Source organism: Dryas octopetala, chromosome 3 (genome assembly GCF_963921425.1).
Source record: "Dryas octopetala chromosome 3, drDryOcto1.1, whole genome shotgun sequence".
In the NCBI taxonomy this organism is placed as follows: Eukaryota; Viridiplantae; Streptophyta; class Magnoliopsida; order Rosales; family Rosaceae; genus Dryas; species Dryas octopetala.
Genome location: NC_141368.1, coordinates 15,881,622 through 15,901,671, shown reverse-complemented (window position 1 = coordinate 15,901,671; position 20,050 = coordinate 15,881,622). Strand labels below are relative to the sequence as shown.

Below are 20,050 nucleotides of genomic sequence, written 5' to 3'. Positions count from 1 at the left end.
CATTTTCAGGGGAGGTTCTGCCGAATTTTCGGTAGGATTTTCCTTGATTTTGGATTCCCACAGGGCCTCTCCGGGTTTCAGGGCGAAATCCGGGGACGGTCCTGTCACCCAACTGAAATATGCATGGAAACCACGTATACAATGCAAACCACACCATTATAATCATGGAGGGAAGTTGAATATGAGATGGTTTTAAAATTTCAAAATATGCATAATACCTATAACTCAAACAGAAGAACATATATATTAGCATGTGCCTGCATTGCCTTACCAGACAGTAGAAGCAAAAAACTTGAGCTATTTAGGACAAATTAGTGTTAAGGGCAAACTAGCACTGAAACTGCTAATACATTTTTTTTTTTTCTAAACCGCTCTATGAATGTTCCCACAGATTTGAACCAACGCATAAGATTACGATGATCTTTTACATATAGCCATGCTCGAAGAAATGGAAAGAGACTATCACCCACACCCCGCTCTTCTATGTAGCTGTGAAATGCATCCCTCATCCTTTCATCAAGATCTCTGTCAATTGAAAACAATTCAACCCAAATGTGCATTAGTTTATCATGCATAAATCAGAATACAAGATGATTTTATTTCTTAAGGGCCATTAAAACAATTACAAAAAATTCAAACGAAAACATTCAGGTAACTCAAGCACATTATGGAGCATCAATGAGTGGATAAATTATTTCGAGCAATAGCATATGCATACAGTAATTAATGACTCAACACTAAAAGTATACAAAATTAAATAAAAATCAGAAGGCCTAACCTATTCATGAAATATAAAGTTAGATGATCAATTTTAATATGAAAGAAGCTGTTAGACCATATAATGCTGAAGGAAAAACCAAACTTTAGCTTGTATAACTTTTCCACAGGAACTACAATCTCATGTGACGACCTCTCCAGTCACAAAAATGTAGTCATTGTTGACCTAGAGAAGCTTTCAAGATCAGAAATCGCAAGGTATTGATAAGAAAAATTCAACTATTTGGGTCAGTGAAGAACACTGAGATCAATGATTTAACCCGTCCTCTTTCCTTTTCCTTTTCCTTTTCTCTGTTTTTGTCTATACCAAGTTTTAAATCAATACACAGGTTTTTAACAAATAGATATACTAGTATTCTACTTTGAAGCCAAACGTTTGCTTCTCAATTAAAACGGGAAAGAGGAGAAGAGCTTCAAAGATAGAATAATAAAGTCATTCGGCCCAGTATAGAAGCATGTTTGTTTTCAAAAGGAAGCATTGTTTTCTAGACAAACATAAGAGGATGCCATATATAATGCCTGCTTTAGAACAACAGAACCAATCTTGAGCATGTGTACATAAGATCTAATTGATATAAAAAAAAATGAAAAAAGAAAAGAACGAAAAGTAACTTCCCTGGAAAGTAGTACCATCCTAGTTAACCCTCTATGGGAAGTGAAACCCTTTACTATAAATATTTGCTTATATCAAATTCCATTTATTTTAATTTTTATGTACTGCTCCAATTTGTCTTCATAGTTGACAGTCACCACATAATTGAATCCTTTCCATAAGAAAAGCTAACAAATAAGCGACTTCATGCTTTTTACTTTTTAGATAGAAAATCACATCCACCCTATTTAGAAAACAAAAAAGAAAAATCCTAAGCAGTTAAGATATTCCTCTTACAAATGAAGTTTGTTACGCTCTTACATTCTGGCTCTACTTCCACTTTATGCCTAGTGCAAACATGTAAGATCAAGTAATTCAATCCACCACCACAAATCTAATCAAGGAAACAAATGGACTTGCTATCAATTTATGATTCCAACATCGAAACTTCTTTCTGATAACATGATGAGTAAGCTTATCTTGTGCACCAGTCCCGCATCGCCAGTATCATTCATTGAGACATAATCCCACTTTATCACCTGATCAATAGTGCTGATTAACAGCCCAAACACTTGTCTAACCAGAGAAAATGGTCCAAAACTATATACCCCCATTTGCTCTTCCCTTATAACCAAATGTAACATTGCAACCCTAAACAATTAGTGGTGTGGGGAAGGAATCGGACTCTGAACCTATCCTAATCCTAACCCATTACCCCACCCACTCAAACCACTTGAGCTAACCCCAAGGGCTTGTACTTGTTCACATTACCATATATTACTCTAAAGCATGAAACTTTCAGTATCACAAAACAACCCACAGACAGTACCAACAAAAAAAAATTAGCAATGAATAAATCGAAAACAAGAACAAGCAGAAGAAGAAGAAGAGGGCTTACTCAAAAACAGGGCCAGTATACACGGAAGGAAGCTGCGCAATCAAGCTCAAGCCATCAGCCTTGGGCCGCATGGAGACGGAGTGAATGCCTACACAGTCCGGGTTCAGCCCACAAAGAAGGTTCAGAGACTCCTTCTCCCCCGACTTCGAAACGTCAACGTGTAAGAACAACTGATTGATGTCCTCGTCGCCGTCTTCTCCGGAGGGAACGAAGTGCGCCATTCGCATGACGGAGACACTGATCTCCTCGTCGCCGTAGCTCCGCTTGAGTACCGGGCCGTTGCCGTCGAGCGCACCCTTGATGACGGTGAACGGCGACGGAGGGCTGATCATGGGGGGAGGGGTCATTCGGGTGACTTCGAGGTAGTGCTCTTTGAGGGAGCAGAGGAGCACCCAGTTCACGGCGGAGAAGTCGGTGGTTGAGCGGCGGCGTGCTATCGTGTACCAATAAGAGAGTGGAGGTGATGCCATGTCAGTGTAATATGGTTACGGAGAAGTTCTTCTCTACGACTGTGACTATATATAAAGGCTTCATTGTAGAATCCTACAAATAAAATTATTTGTAGAAAACCTTGTGGGCTAACTCTTTTGAAGTTTTTCAACACTCCACAAGCAGTTTATTTTTTAAACCTCTATTATTTATAAATTATTCTTACAAAAAATTAGTCAAATTAAAAATTATTTACTTATCTAAATTTAATCAATCAAATAGACGAATAATTTTTATCTTATAAAATTGTCTATTTGTTTGATCAAATTTAGATATATAAATAATTTTTGATTCGGATAATTTTTTACAAAGATGATCTATAAATAGAGGTCTAAACAATAAACGATTTGGATTGTTAAAAAATTTCATGGAATTGAGCCTATGAGGTATCTTACAAATAAAATTATATGTAAAATCCTACAATGGAGCCTTTCTATATATATATATATATATGTAATAGTTTTGATCTTGGCTTACTGTAATGGCTTGGCTTCGATCTTGGGTTTGGCTTGATCTTGCTTGATCTTAATGGGATGACGGAGGAGATTGGAGAGGGTGGTCTGATGGTTTTTTGTTTTTAATTTTTTTTAATATTATTTTTGTGGTCAAACATGATTTAATGTCAAAATGTAATAACAAGAAAATGCAAGGGGTATTTAGGACTTTTTCTATTCAAAAAATGTTATTTCTACAAAGATTATTGTTAAGTACTAAAATTGTAAATGCATCATACAAAAGTGCTAGTGATGTCTATTTAAAAAAAAAAAAATAGTATATATGAATTTTTGGAGCATTGGAGATGCTCATACTTAAAGCAAGCAACTATCCTTTTATTAGTTTTTTTTGCACTAATACCACCCTATACTTTCACATAGGTGATAATTTACCTCTTACTGTTACATTTTATGTTAAATTTGAAATTTTTTTCTCAAACTTCCTATTGTCCATGAAAACAATTAAAAAATAATATTTATTTTAAAAACTATTTCTAAAATATAATTATAAAAAAAAGAAATACTCACACACAAAAATCCCACCTCACCCACCTAGCCGGCGGCGACTCTTCTTTCCGGCTCAAGCCCACAAGCCGCCGGTCGTCCTCCTATTTCTCTCTCCATCGCCCTCTCTCTCTCTCTCTCTCTCTCTCTCTCTCTCTCTCCCTCTTTTTCTCTCTCTTCCTCTCCTTCCCTCTCTTCCCCTCTCTTCCCCTCTCTTTTTCTTTGTCGATGCTACCATCTCTGCCTGCCAGTCACCCGCGCCAGACCTCAAAGCTCATTCCTCGACCTAGTCGCCGGTTACAGAAGTCGTCGGCCTCCAAGCAGACGAGAGAGAGAAAGAGGAGAAATAGGAAGACAGAGAGAGAGAGAGAGGGAGAGAAGAGATACACAGGGAGCTAGCTGGGTGGGGGGTGCGACGGTGTCGGGCCTGGGTGGGGGGGGTGCGACGGGGCTGGGGGTGGGGGGTGGGGCGGGGATAGGCTTAGGAGGAGGAGGAGGAGTAGGAGGAGGAGGAGGATGAGGGGGAGGGGGAGGGGCTAGGGAGGGGAAAAGAGGAGCAAGAGAGGGGCTAGGTGGGGTGGTTGGCCGGAAAGAGGAGCCAACACCAGAGAAGGTGGGGTGGAGTATTTGTTATTTTTTAATTAAAAATTAAAATTTTATATATTCATTAAATAAGTGTTAGTGCGTCAAGTCAGCAAAATTAAGTGGGTGTATATCTAGAATCAATTTTTTTTTTTTATCAAATTCTTAAATGCACTATGAAATGAATTGACTAAAAAACTCTTCAAGTTAACAAAAATATTGACAAATATAAACGGTAGATGGTAGATTCAGATTGTCACTCATGTGAAATATGAGTGGTTAATTGTAAAAATTTTTTTTATGGGTGATATTAGTGCAAAAATGTCTCTTTTTATTGTATAGAGATCAAGGAATAAAATTTTGGGTTTCGAGAAAATTTCGATGGAAATTTCGACGGAAATTTCGAATATTTTTAAATTTCGACAAAAATTAGACAGAAATTACGGAAATTACTATCAAAATACGAAAATTTTGAATGAAACTTTACCATATGTTTATTTAACATATTATCTACTAAATTGATAAAAAAAAATTGAAGAAACCAAATTATATAGTAGGTTTTATGTGATATAAGATGAATATAATGCACGATGGAGACAAATACTGTTAAATAAAATTAGTATATTATTTATACTATATAATCTATACACTAAACCCTATGTATTTTATAATCTATATTCTATATTGTTTAAGAGATGGTATATGATATTAGAGTTTAGGCCCTTTAGGGTATTTTAAATTATTTTTTATATAGAAATATATTATAGTTTACTAGTTTAAGGTTTAAAAACAATTAAATGAAACTCTAAAATGGTCAAACGAAACTCTAAACCATTTTTTTTCTTTACAATTGCCCAAAGGCCTCAAACCCTAATCAATCCTAAACCTTTTAATTTTTTTTTTTTTAATTTTTTTTCCTTTTTTAATTTTTTTTCTTCCTTTTTTTTTTCTTCTTTTTCCTTCCTTTCCTTTCTTCTCCCCCCGAGTCTGCAGTTCAGCTCCATTGTTCTCTCTCTCTCTCTCTCTCTCTCTCTCTCTCTCTCTCTCTCTCTCTCTCTCTCTCTCTCTCTCTCTCTCTCTCTCTCTCTCCTCTGCCGTTGCCCCCCCACTGTCGTCCCCCTACCGTAGTCCCCGCTGTCGCCCCCCTGCCGTCACCCCCCTGCCATCGCCTCTTTCTTCTTCGATCTCCCCCTTGCCGCTGCCGCTGCTGCTGCTGCTGCTGCTCTGCCGCCCCCCGCCACCCCTTCTTTCTCCCTCGACTGTGCAGGTGAGGTAAGTTGGTTAGCTGGGTTCTTGGGTTGTTGTGCAGGTGACGAAATTTTGCTAAATTTCGACGAAATTCAAAAAATTTGGCTGTTAGGGTGTTCAAAATTTACCCGAAATTTCGAATATTTTGCCGAAACATTTTGAATTTTTGTCGAATGAATGTTAAAATTTCGGACTCCCTCAAAATTGAAATTTAAACCCTTGGGAAAGGAAAGGAAAGAAAGGAAAAAGAAGAAAAAAAAAAAGAAAAAAAAAAGGAAAAAAGGAAAAAACAAATAAAAAAGAGAAAAAAATTAAAAGGTTTAAGATTGATTAGGGTTTGAGGCCTTTGGGCAATTGTAAAGAAAAAAAATGATTTGGAGTTTCGTTTGACCATTTTGGAGTTTTATTTAATTGTTTTTAAATCCTAAACTAGTAAACTATAATATATTTTTATATAAAAAATAATTTAAAATATTCTAAAGGCCTAAACTCTAATATTAGAGATCTCCTGTTCTCAAATCAATTGTCTTTTTTTGTTCCCACTCACAAATTTTGAGGATCATTTGGTAATTTTTTGTTTTGTGAGAGGGGACAGCAGTGACAGGGGATTTGGGGACAGTAGATCCCTACCCTTTTTATTTTGTGTGGCCAAAAAGCAATCCTGTACCAAATCTTGAAGATTCCAACTTTATGAAAAGCCAAAGTCATCTTTGCCGGTGTATTCAAAGTAGAAATAGCGTTTTGAAACTCTATCATTTCCAGCACTCTCGATCACTTTGGTTGGTGATCAAGAAACACCCATCTGCTGCTGATCCAATGATTTAATTAAACTGGTACTTAATTGTCATTTATTTGTTACTTAATTTGCTCCTCTTTTCTTGTATTTATTTTCTCTGCTCACTCTTTGACAGTAAGCACATACAGTTCCTCAATCTGTTTGAAGAACATAACAAGTCGGAATTTGCATTTGTAACGTGTTCTGTTACTTTTGATTATACGAGAGTTTCTACAGCACAAGGTAGATACTAGATACCTTATTGCTTCAGTCCCTCATAAAAATATTCAATCAATCATTTCTTCACTTTTTCAGTGTTTCAATTTATGTTTTATGGATACAGGTAAGTGGGATTCAATTTTTCAGATACCTTCAATTTGGATTTCCTGGGCAATCAGTTCAGATCCAACGTAAGTGCTTCTTGCAACTGGAAATCCATTTCATAATTTTATTTAATTTAATGTGCATATGTGTGTATCAATGAGACAAGATCTGCCCCTGCTCTTCACCCACCTAACTGCTAGTTTCACTTTGTGCAGTTCTGACTACTTTATAAATTTTCTTTTCTCGAATCAAAACCAAATAACCAAGACCTAATCATAGCATATGCATGAAATTTATAAATAAAATCTGAGAAATAGAAGAATACCTTCTTTCGTTCATCGATCGAGCTATGTTTATTCATGGTGGCTTCGATCAGTTCTCTAGAGGAGGACTTGATTATCATATACATGTATTTTAAAAATTGTTATTCACAGCAAGTTGTAGGCTATAAATAAAAAGGGCAATGCTAGAGTGCCCTAATCTTGTGCCATATTTTTGTGCCCTAATGACATGGAATTTCATGTCATTTTAAATATTTAATTTAATTAAATACATGTCTTAATTGATTTGCCACATCATTTTTTACAGAGACCATTTTAACCTTTTATATAACTCTTATGACATTTAAATTCTAATAAATAAAAAATTAACTCCCTCTCCTAGTCAGATTCACCATATCTTGTTCTTCGTTACATATATGCCCAGCCCCAACATTAACATTTCTCTACCTTTCATCCCACCATCACCGTTCCTCCCCTCCCCCTCCCCCTCCCCCTCCCCTCATCAAACAATATCCTTCACTCTTGCAAGGGAGAATTAGTTGTGCCAACTAAATAAGTTAATGTGGCATATAATTAATGATGTATATAAATTAGATTTGTCGCATCATATTAGGGCACATAGATCATGTGCCCTAATAAGCACAAAATTATTTCCCAATCCTGTGTCATTATCAGTCATAAATGCTTGGAAATTGTGAATGAATTTACTTATTTTCATGATTCTCAGAGAAATACTATGCATACGGAGCGGGGATGAGAAAACACTTTGTCACACTGTGGTCGGATTGGCCGGATTGGGTTATATTCTATAATACTAAGCATACAAAGCTTATATGCTTGAAGCGGGCTGTATTTTACTGTACGATTAAATTCGTGTCTCCATACAATACAATTTTAGTTCAATAAAATTTAATTAAGTATAATCCAGTCATGCACGGTAGGGATAAGTCCAACATAACAAATGGGACCTAAAATGACTTGGAAAGTATGATGTTAACAAAATTGAATTGAATGGTAAGAGAACTGGACTACAATATATATTGTTATTAAATGGTAAGAGAACTGCAACCGTTAAAGTGAATGTAAAATGGTCATATCGTTGCCACTTTTGAATTTTTTTATTTATTTTTTGGCCAGGGCCACTTTTGAATTTCTAAATGCTTTTAGTTAGGAAAAAATAAATTATATTAATTTACTTATGAATAAGATGAGACCTGCACTGCACATGCTTTTCCCCTATTAATTAACTGCTAGTTTCATTTTGTGCAGTTTTGACTACTCTTGATCGATTCTTCTCAAGCTTTCGCTCACTTTCTTCTTCTATACGATCTTGATTGCTTTCATGGAAGAGGCTATTGTTGGGGCAGTCCTTCAGGTGCTGCTCGACAAGTTGGCGCATTGCGAGGTCCTTGGCTACTTTGGGCGCCTAATGGGTGTCAACCAAACGCTGGAGAAATGGCGTGCTAACTTGTCTTCAATTCAAGCGGTGCTAAAAGACGCAGAGGAGAGGCAACTGGAGGAGGAGGCAGTGAAACAGTGGCTAGATGAACTCAGAGACTTGGCTTATGATGTGCAAAACATTTTGGACAAATTTGGTACTGAAATGTTGAAGCGCAAGATAAAGGGAACTAAGGTATTGGGCTCGTTTTCAAAAGCTAAATTCAGCTTTGATATGAACTCAGAAATAAACAAGATTACTGATCGATTACAAGATACATCTAAACGTAAAAAGGAGTTTGGGTTGAAGGAAATTCGGATGTCTACTAAGGAATGGAAAAGGCCACCCAGTACCTGTCAGCCAGATGGACCTGTGATTGGAAGGGATGAAGAGAAAAGGCAAATTGTTGAATTTCTGTCAAAAGAAGAGGCTTCTGCCATCAATTATCATGTAGTTGCCATTTTTGGTACGGGTGGAGTTGGAAAGACAACACTTGCAGGACACGTATTCAATGATAGTGATATAACGGGAAAGTTTTATCCAAAAGTATGGGTATGTGTTTCTGATGACTTCAGTCTTCTAAGAGTAGCGCAGGCAATCCTTGAATCACTCACTTCCCGGCCCTGTGATTTGAAGGAACTAAATAATGTTCAACAAAGTATTAGCAAGGAATTAGAAGGTAAAAAGTTTTTGATTGTCTTAGATGATGTTTGGGAAACATGTGACTATGATTCATGGACACAATTGCAGTCCTCCTTTCTTGTTGAAGCACCAGGAAGCAAGATAATTCTGACAACAAGACATGAAGATGTTGCAAAGATGGTGGGAGCTACCGGAGTTCATAACTTGGAGTGTATATCAAGTGATCATTGTTGGGAAGTCTTTGAGAGACATGCGCTTTTGGACATTAACAATGACAGACCACAAAATTTTGAGTCACTTAAGGAGAAAATTATTGCAAAATGCAAAGGATTGCCTTTGGCTGCAAAGACTCTTGGCGGTCTTCTGCGTTGTAAAAAAATAGACGAATGGGAAGGAATATTGAACAACAAACTGTGGAGCCAGTCAGACAAGAGAGGAATTCTACCAGTATTAAAATTGAGTTATCACTATCTCCCTTCATATTTGAAACAGTGTTTTGCCTACTGCTCGATACTTCCAAATGATTATGAATTTGAAGAGAAGCAATTGATCTTTTTGTGGATGGCTGAGGGTTTGATTCAACAGCGACCAGAAGACAATAAACAAATGGAAGAGTTAGGTGGTGATTATTTTCAAGAGCTAAGATCTAGGTCATTATTTCAAAAATCCAGCAAATACAGTTCAAAATATGTAATGCATGACCTTGTTGGGGAGTTGGCACAATGGGCTGCAGGAGAAATATGTTTTAGATTGGAAGACAAGGGGAATGATGACTCGCAACTTAGATGTTTTCCAAAGGCTCGCCATTCGTCTTACATTGCTTCCGAGTATGATGGGGTCAAAATATTTCAGGCTTTTTCTGAAGTTAAACGGCTGCGAACCTTTCTGCCACTTTCACAGTCTCGTTGGAATTATCTGGCTCATAACATTACTTTTGATTTATTGCCAAAGTTGCAGTACTTATGGGTGCTTTCTTTGAATGGCTATCAAATAACTGAGCTGCCAAATTCAATTGGTAAGTTGAAGTATCTACGATATCTTGATCTTTCTCATACAGAAATAACAACCTTGCCTAAATCAATCAGTGAACTTTACAACTTACAGACATTGATATTAGAAGGTTGTTATAAATTGAAGGCACTACCGAAAAACATGAGGAATCTAATTAATCTGCGTCATCTCAACAATTCAGATGCCCCTTCATTGGAAGCAATGCCTGCACAACTAGGTCGATTGACAAATCTGCAATCGTTGCCTAATTATGTGGTGGGTAAAGCTAGTAAATCAGGGCTAAGAGAGATAGGGCCCTTATTGAATCTCCAGGGGATATTGTGCCTCTCAAGATTGGAGAACGTGAGTAATGGCGATGAAGCTATGAAGGCCAACTTAATTTGCAAGGAGAGACTTGATGTCCTGCTACTAAAATGGTCTGATTCCAGTGGGACAAATGAAATGGCATCAATTGTACTTGACAATTTAGAACCTCATAGAAACCTCAAAGAGCTCACCATTAGTGGTTATTGTGGTCTGACATTTTCAACATGGATTGGAAATACTTTCTTCTCTAATATGGTACTTATAGAGTCTAAAAATGCTTTCCTTAAGAAAATGTCCAAAATTGAAGGGTGGGCTACCCGAGAACCTTATTTCCTTAATAGAAAAGCTTACGATTGTTTATTGTGTGGAGTTGGTGGTTTCACTTGCCAACTATAGACAACTTCGTGAGTTAAACATCCACAGTTGCAAAGGGATGGTCCAAACAGGAGCAGTTGGCTATGAATTACTAGAGTCCGTCCGTCTTTCAAATATTTCAGAGCTGAGACTTGAAAATGATGACTTCCTGCAAGGATTGACAAAGGTTAAAGATTTGAAGATTACTGGTTGTGAGGACTTGACATCTTTGTGGAAGAATGAGGATAGATTATTGCAGCACCTTACTTCTCTTCATCGTTTGCATATTGAAGGCAACTCTTCCCTTGTTGAAAAGCTAGGAAGAGAAGCAGAGGAGTTGGTGCAATTTGGAATGGCTTCCAATCTTGAATATCTGAATTTGAAGGATTGTGAAAGTCTTTTGAAGGTACCAGAAGGGTTGCATCAGTTGATGTCTCTTCAAGAGCTTGAAATATGTGGATTCTCAAGTCTAGTTTCTTTTGTAGATGTTGGTCTGCCACCTTCTCTTAGAGTCATAAAGATTGAGAGCTGCAAGTCTCTGATGTATTTTGCAAGACACCAGATTCGAAAGTGTGAAAATTTGAAATCATTAGTAGAAGAGGAATCAGAGGTAGATGGTTCTTGGTCTTCTTCTTCTCATTGTCTTGAGCACTTGCGGATAACGCTTTGTCCATCTCTGACATCCTTATCATTCAGAGGCCAATTACCCAGGGCTCTTAAGCACCTTCATATACGGTTTTGTAAGCAGCTGGAGTTAATAACCGATAGGTTCTCCAACGAAAACACTTGTATTGAATATATTTCAATATTGACATTTGAAAATCTTAAATCCTTACCGAGAGAGGGGTCAAAGGTTAATTATTGTTGACTGTGGAAGTCTTGTTTCCTTCCCGAGAGAGGGGTTGCCAAGAAGAGCCTCCAATCTGAAAGAGATCCAGATCACCGATTGTGACAAATTGGAGGAGTTACCCGACATGCATAATCTCAACTCTCTTCAGAAATTGGTTATTGATTACCGTGAAGGAGGTTTCACTTCCTTTCCCCCCAACCTAACATCACTGAGCATTTGGAGGGTCAAAATTTGTGAGCAGCTGTTGGAGTGGGGGTTGCACAGACTCACCTCTCTTAGAGAGTTGGATATCGAAGGTGAAGATCCAGATGTGGTGTCGTTTCCACCCGAGAATAAGGAGATGCTGCTCCCCAAATCTCGCATTGACCTGCACATCGAAGGATTCCCAAATCTTCAGTGTCTATCCATCAAGGGATTTCAATTCCTCACCTCTCTTCAATCTCTTTCGGTCGGCAACTGTCCAAAGCTAGCATCCATTCCAGAGGAGGGCCTGCCTCTTTCACTTACGGAACTTGAAATCTGGAAGTGTCCGCTGCTACAAAAGAAATGTGAAGCTGGTAAAGGACGATACTGGCCCAAAATAGCCCACATCCCTTACATAGATATTACAGATTGATGAGAACCCACGCCTCATCGCGTATGTCTTATGTCATATTTTGATATTGAAAACCCACACCTTGTGGTCTTATTTCATTTTGTTATTAAATGGTAAGAGAACCATTAAAGTGAATGTAAAATGGTCTTATCGTTGCCACTTTTGAATTTCTAAATGCTTTTAGTTAGACATTCATGTTTTCAACTTCGTATGTCATGTTTTCATGACATTAATGGTACAATGGTTGTGTTTTGCTTTTATACTGTGTAACTTGCATGAGGTAAGTTTTGAAATTAAAAGTTTGAGAAAACAAATTAAAAGAAATTACAAGTTTGATAAATTTCGGTCATCTATAAAAATTACATGTAGGAGATGCATTTAAGCAGAGCATTATTGACCAGAAAGTTGAGATTTATTTATTTTTTTTTTTTTTTTTAAGTTGAGATGCTTTTAGTAGATGTTAGAAGCTCACGGGCCTTGCCAGATTATTCAATTTACAAACTCGCGTCTCTTCAGAAAGCACCCTATCAGATTAGGTCTAGATTAAACGATTCTTAAATGATGATATATAAAGTAACTTATATGATGGGTGTAAAAACAAACATCGAAGAAGCAGCAGAGGGTGCTTATATGATATCCTGTTGGACATATAGAAAACAATGGGTATAAGTTCACTCATAGTTATAGGGCAGGGCGTGAGGACAAGTTGAATCATGTACCCTTAACATATAGAACAGTGCAAAATATTACATGGGGAGGCAAGTTTTACAGTACATTGACAAGCAGACACATGAAAGAAAAAACTTTAATGAAAACAGAGCTCACCCAACAGACTCATCAACTGAAATAAGCATGGAAACCACATATACAATGCAAACCACACCATTATAATCATGGAGGGAAGTTGAATATGAGATGGCTTTAAAATTTCAAAATATGCATAATATCTATAACTCAAACAGAAGAACATATATATTAGCATGTGCCTGCATTGCCTTACCAGACAGTAGAAGCAAAAAAACTTGAGCTATTTAGGACAACTTAGTGTTAAGGGCGAACTACCACTGATATTACATAAATATTACAGATTGATATTGAAAACCCACACCTTGTGGTCTTATTTCATATTGTTATTTAATGGTAAGAGAACCATTAAAGTGAATGTAGAATGGTCTTATCGTTGCCACTTTTGAATTTCTTTTTTTTTTTTTTGGGCCAGGGCCACTTTTGAATTTCTAAATGCTTTTAGTTAGACATTCATGTTTCCAACTTGGTATGTCATGTTTTCATGACATTAATGGTATAATCGTTGTGTTTTACTTTTATATTGTGTAACTTGCATGAAGTAAGTTTTACAAGTAAAAGTTTGGGAAAACAAATTAAAAAATAAAAGAATGGAAAGAAGTTTCACGTGTAAATAAAAGTACATTAAAATATTAAATAAGTTTGATTTAAATCTGTACATGGAAAGAATTTCTAAATGCTTTTTGTTAGAAAAAAAAAATTATATTAATTAACTGCTAGTTTCATTTTGTGCAGTTCTGACTACTCTTTAAATTTGTAATTAATTCTTTTCCTTTTGTGTGTCATATTTCATAAATTGAACAGACAAATTTCGGTCATTCATAGAAATTACATGTAGGAGGTGCATTTAAGCAGAGCATTTTGGCCTTGCCAAATTATTGACCAGAAAGTTTGAGTTGAGATGCTTTTAGTAGATGCTAGAAGCTCGTAGGCCTTGCCAGATTATTCAATTTACAAACTCGCGTCTCGTCAGAAATATGATGGGTGTAAAAACAAACATCGGAGAAGCAGCAGAGTGTGCTTATATGATATCCAGTTGGACATATAGAAAACAATGGGTATAACTTCACTCATAGTTATAGGGCAGGGCGTGAGGACAAGTTGAATCATTTACCCTTAAGATATAGAACAGTGCAAAATATTACATGGGGAGGCAAGTTTTACAGTACATTGACAAGCAGATACATAAAAGAAAAAACTTTAATGAAAACAGAGCTCACCCAACACACTCATCAACTGAAATATGCATGGAAACCACAAATACAATGCAAACCACACCATTATAATCATGGAGGGAAGTTGAATATGAGATGGTTTTAAAATTTCAAAATATGCATAATATCTATAACTCAAACAGAAGAACATATATATTAGCATGTGCCTGCATTGCCTTACCAGACAGTAGATGCAAAAAAACTTGAGTTATTTAGGACAAATTAGTGTTAAGGGTGAACTAGCACTGAAACTTCTAAATACATATATATATATATTTTTTTTTTCTTTCTAAACCGCTCTATGAAACTAAGAATCTTTAACTGACTTGTTTTCATTAACGAATGTTCCCACAGATTTGAACCAACGCATAAGATTACGATGATCTTTTACATATAGCCATGCTCGAAGAAATGGAAAGAGACTATCACCCACACCCCGCTCTTCTATGTAGCTGTGAAATGCATCCCTCAGCCTTTCATCAAGATCTCTGTCAATTGAAAAACAATTCAACCCAAATATGCATTAGTTTATCATGCATAAATCAGAATACAAGATGATTTTATTTCTTAAGGGCCATTAAAATAATTACAAAAAATTAAAAAGAAAACATTCAGGTAACTCAAGCACATTACGGAGCATCAATGAGTGGATAAATTATTTCAAGCAATAGCATATGCATACAGTAATTAATGACTCAACACTAAAAGTCTAAAAGAATACAAAATTAAATAAAAATCAGAAGGAATACAAAATTAAATAAAACTCAGAAGGCCTAACATACTCATGAAATATAAAGTTAGATGATCAATTTTAATATGAAAGAATCTGTGAGACCATATAATGCTGAAGGAAAAACCAAACTTAGCTTGTATAACTTTTCCACAAGAAATACAATCTCATGCGACGACCTCTCCAGTCACAAAAATATAGTCATTGTTGACCTAGAGATGCTTTCAAGATCAGAAATCGCAAGGTATTGATAAGAAAAATTCAACTATTTGGATCAGTGAAGAACACTGAGATCAATGATTTAACCCATCCTCTTTCCTTTTCCTTTTCCTTTTCTCTGTTTTTGTCTATACCAAGTTTTAAATCAATACACAGGTTTTTAAAAAATAGATATACTAGTATTCTACTCTGAAGCAAAAAGTTTGCTTCTGAATTAAAACAGGAAAGAGGAGAAGAGCTTCACAGATAGAATAATAAAGTCATTCGGGCCAGAATAGAAGCATATTTGTTTTTCAAAAGTAAGCATTGTTTTCCATACAAACGTAAGAGGATGCCATATTATAATGGCTGCTTTAGAAAAACATAACCAATCTTGAGCATGTCTACATAAGATCTAATTGATATATAAAAAAAAAATGAAAAAAGAAAAGAACTAAAAGTAACTTCCCTGGAAAGTAGTACCATCCCAGTTAACCCTCTATGGGAAATGCAACCCTTTTCTATAAATGTTTGCTTATATCAATTTCCACATATTTTAATTTTTATGTACTGCTCCAATTTGTCTTCATAGTTGACAGTTACCACATAATTGAATCCTTGCAATAAGAAAAGCTAACAAATACGCGACTTCAGGCTTTTTACTTTTTAGATAGAAAATCACATCCACCCTATTTAGAAAACAAAAAAGAAAAATCCTAAGCAGTTAAGATATTCCTCTTACAAATGAAGTTTGTTACGCTCTTACATTCTGGCTCTAGTTCCACTTTATGCCTAGTGCAAACATGTAAGATCAAGTAATTCAATCCACCTCCACAAAAACTAATCGAGGAAACAAATGTACTTGCTATCGATTTATGATTCCAACATCGAAACTTCTTTCCAATAACATGACGAGTAAGCTTATCTTGTCCAACAGTCCTGCATTGCCAATATCATTCATTGAGACATAATTCCACTTTATCACCTGATCAATAGTGCTGATTAACAGCCCAAACACTTGTCTAACCAGACAAAATGGTACAAAACATGATATTAGCTATTCTCTGTTATCTAAAACTATATTTTTTCTGTATGTCCAATTTTATTTTAATCGATCTAAAATTGTCTTGTCATTTATTCTTTTTGGTCTCATATATATTATAACATATAATATAGTAAAAGACTTTTATTATATAAAGTATGAAATAAATATGAAACCTACCTTAAAAAAATTAATTATTTACCCCCAATTTGCTCTTCCCTTCTAACCAAATGCAACATTGCAACCCTAAATAATTAGTGGTGTGGGGAAGGAATCGGACTCTGAACCTATCCTAATCCTAACCCATTACCCCACCCACTCAAACCACTTTGGCTAACCCCAAGGGTTTGGACTTGTTCACATTACCATTACTCTAAAGCATGAAACTTTTAATATCACAAATAACCCACAAACAGTACTAACCAAAAAAAAAAAGTTAGCAATGAATAAATCGAAAACAAGAACAAGCACAAGAAGAGGGCTTACTCAAAAACAGGGCCAGTATACACGGAAGGAAGCTGCGCAATCGAGCTCAAGCCATCAGCCTTGGGCCGCATGGAGACGGAGTGAATGCCTACACAGTCCGGGTACAGCCCACAAAGAAGGTTCAGAGACTCCTTCTGCCCCGGCTTCGAAACGTCCACGTGTAAGAACAACTGATTGATGTCCTCGTCGCCGTCTTCTCCGGAGGGAACGAAGTGCGCCATTCGCATGACGGAGACGCTGATCTCCTCGTCGCCGTAGCTCCGCTTGAGCACCGGGCCGTTGCCGTCGAGCGCGCCCTTGACGACGGTGAACGGCGACGGAGGGCTGATCTTGGGGGGAGGGGTCATTTGGGTGACTTCGAGGTAGTGCTCTTTGAGGGAGCGGAGGAGCACCGAGTTCATGGCGGAGGAGTCGTTGGTTGAGCAGCGGCGTGCTATCGTGCGCCATGGCTGGTACAGTGCGCCTCCTGCGCCGCCGGCTGTTGCTATTGATATGGCTTTCCTCCACATTTGTGTATCGCGATAGTACCCAAAGCGGCGGCAGTGTTTGGCTCGGATTGCAGACAGTGGGGGTTTTGGTCCAAAACCCTTTTGCGTTCACTAGCCCAAAAAGAGAGTGAGGAGACTAAAAAAGTCAAGGACGAATTTGGGAAATTTAGGACGTGTTAAAGACATTTAGGCCAATTTTTTTTGTTTTTTAGAGTTTTCGAGCTCCCTCGAGTGATGTTTGAATCCACCTCGAGTAATGTTCAAATCATGTCGAGTGATTCGGTTACGAAGAATTTTTTTTAGGGTATCTTCAGTTATTCCTAAATTGCTCCTCAAATTTAAATTAAAAAAAAATGATGTAAAACACAGTTTCAACTTTCTTAAAATCTCGTCAAATTTAATTTTTTAAAAAATTTTCTGAATAGATGGGGCTCCCAAATCTTTAACAGTCAAATTTTATATAATTTGAAGAAATTTCAACTTTAGCAAAGTCATTTTCCAAATTTAAAATTTTTCTCAAACTTATTCTCATATATATGAAGAAAAATATAAAAAAATGATTGTAGATGCTCTTATAAGAGCTTGAGTATTACTTGGTTATAATTCTAAAACTCCAAAAACAAAAATAAAGGGCCAAACTACCCTTTGGTCATTGTAGTTTGCCTCGTTTAATTTCCACTTTAGTTAGTCTATTTATGTTTGCTTATATTTATGCATATCTTGTTTTAAGTTTTTAACCCTTCTCTTCTCTCCCTCACGACTCTAGGCAGTTGGAGAGAGATAGAGAGAGAGAGAGAGTCACCGGCATTAGTGGGGGAAAACTGGATTATTGCCTGCATTGTCCTTGAGTTACTAAGATTTGTGAATGGATGTTAATTGGTAACACTAAAACTCATAGGCACATTTGGTTCGTGGAATGAGTTCTATAGAGAGAAAAGAAAGGAAAATTCAAAATCATTGTGGAAATGTTGAGAAGGGCTTATGTGTCTTTTATATAGCAAGCTTCCTTACTACCCATTTTCACATACTATACATATGTTAAAAGTTAATTCTCTGCAATACAAGAGCAGCAGCTCTTCCGTAACCAAAAAACTCAGTTTTCCTTGTAATATTTGTGCTTGATAATGAAAGCTATTAATTGAATGCAAAATCTTATGAAAGCTAAAATTGGTACATGAGCAAATTTGGTGACTCTAGTATTATTGGAACGTTGGCAACTTATTCTGGAATTGGGGCTCCTAATACTTCAAACAGAAGCTAGTATAAGAAACCCAGTAATGCCAATGCTGATTCCTCTCCTTCGGGTAATTTTGGACAAGTGCATTCCTGCATTGAGTCTTGCACAGAAATCACGACTGCCTACACTTTAGTTTACTCAAAAGAAAAAAAATTGTCAGTAAAAAATGACACCGAACAAAGATATGGTGACCCAAGTAAGAAACAATGACCTAAATACATGATTTCAGTCATGCTTGTTTTTAGTATACTGCATATATAAAGATATCTCAAAATAAACAAATTACACCGAACGAAGGTGGTGACCGAACTAAAAAATATTGGTCTAAAATAACATATCACTAGCTTGAGACATGACTTAATCGAAATAAACTGTTATGCTTAATCAAAAGACACAATATTTATAATTATTTTTATTTAAATTATGAGCTTTTGTTTCAACCAATGGTTCTACATGCACATTGCCAAATTGACTCCATTGTGGAACTTCTAAATTACTTTGCATGTACACTAAAGTCATTCTAATACTAGGCATAAAAAAAAATTAAAAAAAAAAAAAAGTAATTCTAATACTAGAAATACAGATAAAGTAAAGTTTCGCCATTATAATCCTCTAAATATTTTAATTAGGTTAATCCAAATTCAAAACCAAACATAGCATTGTTCTTGAAGTGGGACAATATGCTTTTTGATTCCCTCACAAGGCAAGTTGGGCCTCGCATCCATAGTTAGCTTTTAACTTCTATATATGGCTGGATGAGCATTTTCATTTTCTTTTTTTATTACAAGGAGTTTTGAACCTAGGATCTCTACCCACCTCTCCCATCCCATGCTACTTATGGATTGACTGAATGAGTTTTGTTTGCTAGTGTTTATTCTTTTCTATCATTTTTTATAAAAATAAATCACAACATTGTTTAAACTTAATCAAGATATATATAAATGTAATTAAAGTCGATTTAATTACCATTTTTTATTTTTTATTTTTTTTTGGGAAGGGATTCGAATTTGGAATCTCTCCAACATTTTGAAGAGAAATATTACTAAACCAATTGCTAGTTTGTATATATGTCATTATTTATTTTATAATTATATGCCATTTTGTTTAAATCAACATATTTTTTAAAGAATATTTAATAACTGAGTTTAAAAGGAAATAAGTACAAAAGTTTGAAACGTTTTGACCATTAAAGTACGTCAAAGAGTATATACCCTAAAAACCCTATAGTATATATATAATGTTAAAACAACAAACCCTTCAAACATCCACGTTAAGATTAAAACATTTCAAAAACCACAGCACAAGATACTCCCTAATGGAGGAAAATGATTGGAGACTACTTATGGTAATAATATTGGGATGGATGAGTCTTAACCAAGTTGTGCAAGCACAAGATACTCCCTCTCCCTCTCCCTCTCCTTCATTTCTCTCTCATGATCTCCTTCCACCATTTTCAATTGATGGTATTCTCTTGGAAAGGCTCAGCCCTAAAATGTATGCCTATCTTCAAATCTTGAAAACGTACTACAAAGAAGATTTTAGTTGTATGATTGGGACAGCTATGGAATGTATAAATCATAAAGATTTAGAGACATGCGTTGTAAATCATTCTGAACATTGTACAAAAAAGCATCATCAATAGAAAAACTTTGAATTTGGTATGAATATTCTTACTCTATTCTTTCTTCATA

At 36.1% G+C, this 20,050-nt stretch overlaps 1 protein-coding gene and 1 pseudogene across 4 annotated transcripts; one reads left to right on the top strand and one right to left on the bottom strand.

Annotated features, from left to right (window-relative positions):
- Positions 1-450: 450 nt before the first annotated feature.
- Positions 451-17,354, bottom strand: LOC147291336 (uncharacterized protein At2g39795, mitochondrial-like). Of its 3 annotated transcripts, none has more exons than XM_086236940.1 (3): positions 16,635-17,354; positions 15,873-16,045; positions 451-525 (listed from the first exon to the last, which is right to left on the bottom strand). In XM_086236940.1, coding segments are annotated over exons 1-3 (684 nt in total). In that variant the 5' UTR covers positions 17,144-17,354; the 3' UTR covers positions 451-523. The 3 variants fall into 3 exon arrangements, with proteins under 3 accessions (XP_086093066.1, XP_086093065.1, XP_086093067.1); XM_086236941.1 differs by lacking the exon at positions 451-525 and adding an exon at positions 14,493-14,666; XM_086236939.1 differs by lacking the exons at positions 451-525; positions 15,873-16,045 and adding an exon at positions 14,310-14,666 and having other exon boundaries at positions 16,635-17,345.
- LOC147291337 (putative disease resistance RPP13-like protein 1) lies at positions 6,277-12,364 on the top strand (annotated as a pseudogene). The gene is made up of 4 exons (XR_015121199.1): positions 6,277-6,417; positions 6,496-6,602; positions 6,703-6,769; positions 8,234-12,364. The product of XR_015121199.1 is annotated as a putative disease resistance RPP13-like protein 1 (transcript).
- Positions 17,355-20,050: the final 2,696 nt, after the last annotated feature.

Bases quoted from the DNA above. Each gene is read 5' to 3' on its own strand.
- LOC147291336 (XM_086236939.1), bottom strand. From the start codon at position 17,143: ATGTGGAGGAAAGCCATATCAATAGCAACAGCCGGCGGCGCAGGAGGC. The intron at 14,667-16,634 runs GTAAGCCCTCTT...TTCAATTGACAG, and splicing joins TATACTGGCCCTGTTTTTGA to AGATCTTGATGAAAGGCTGA.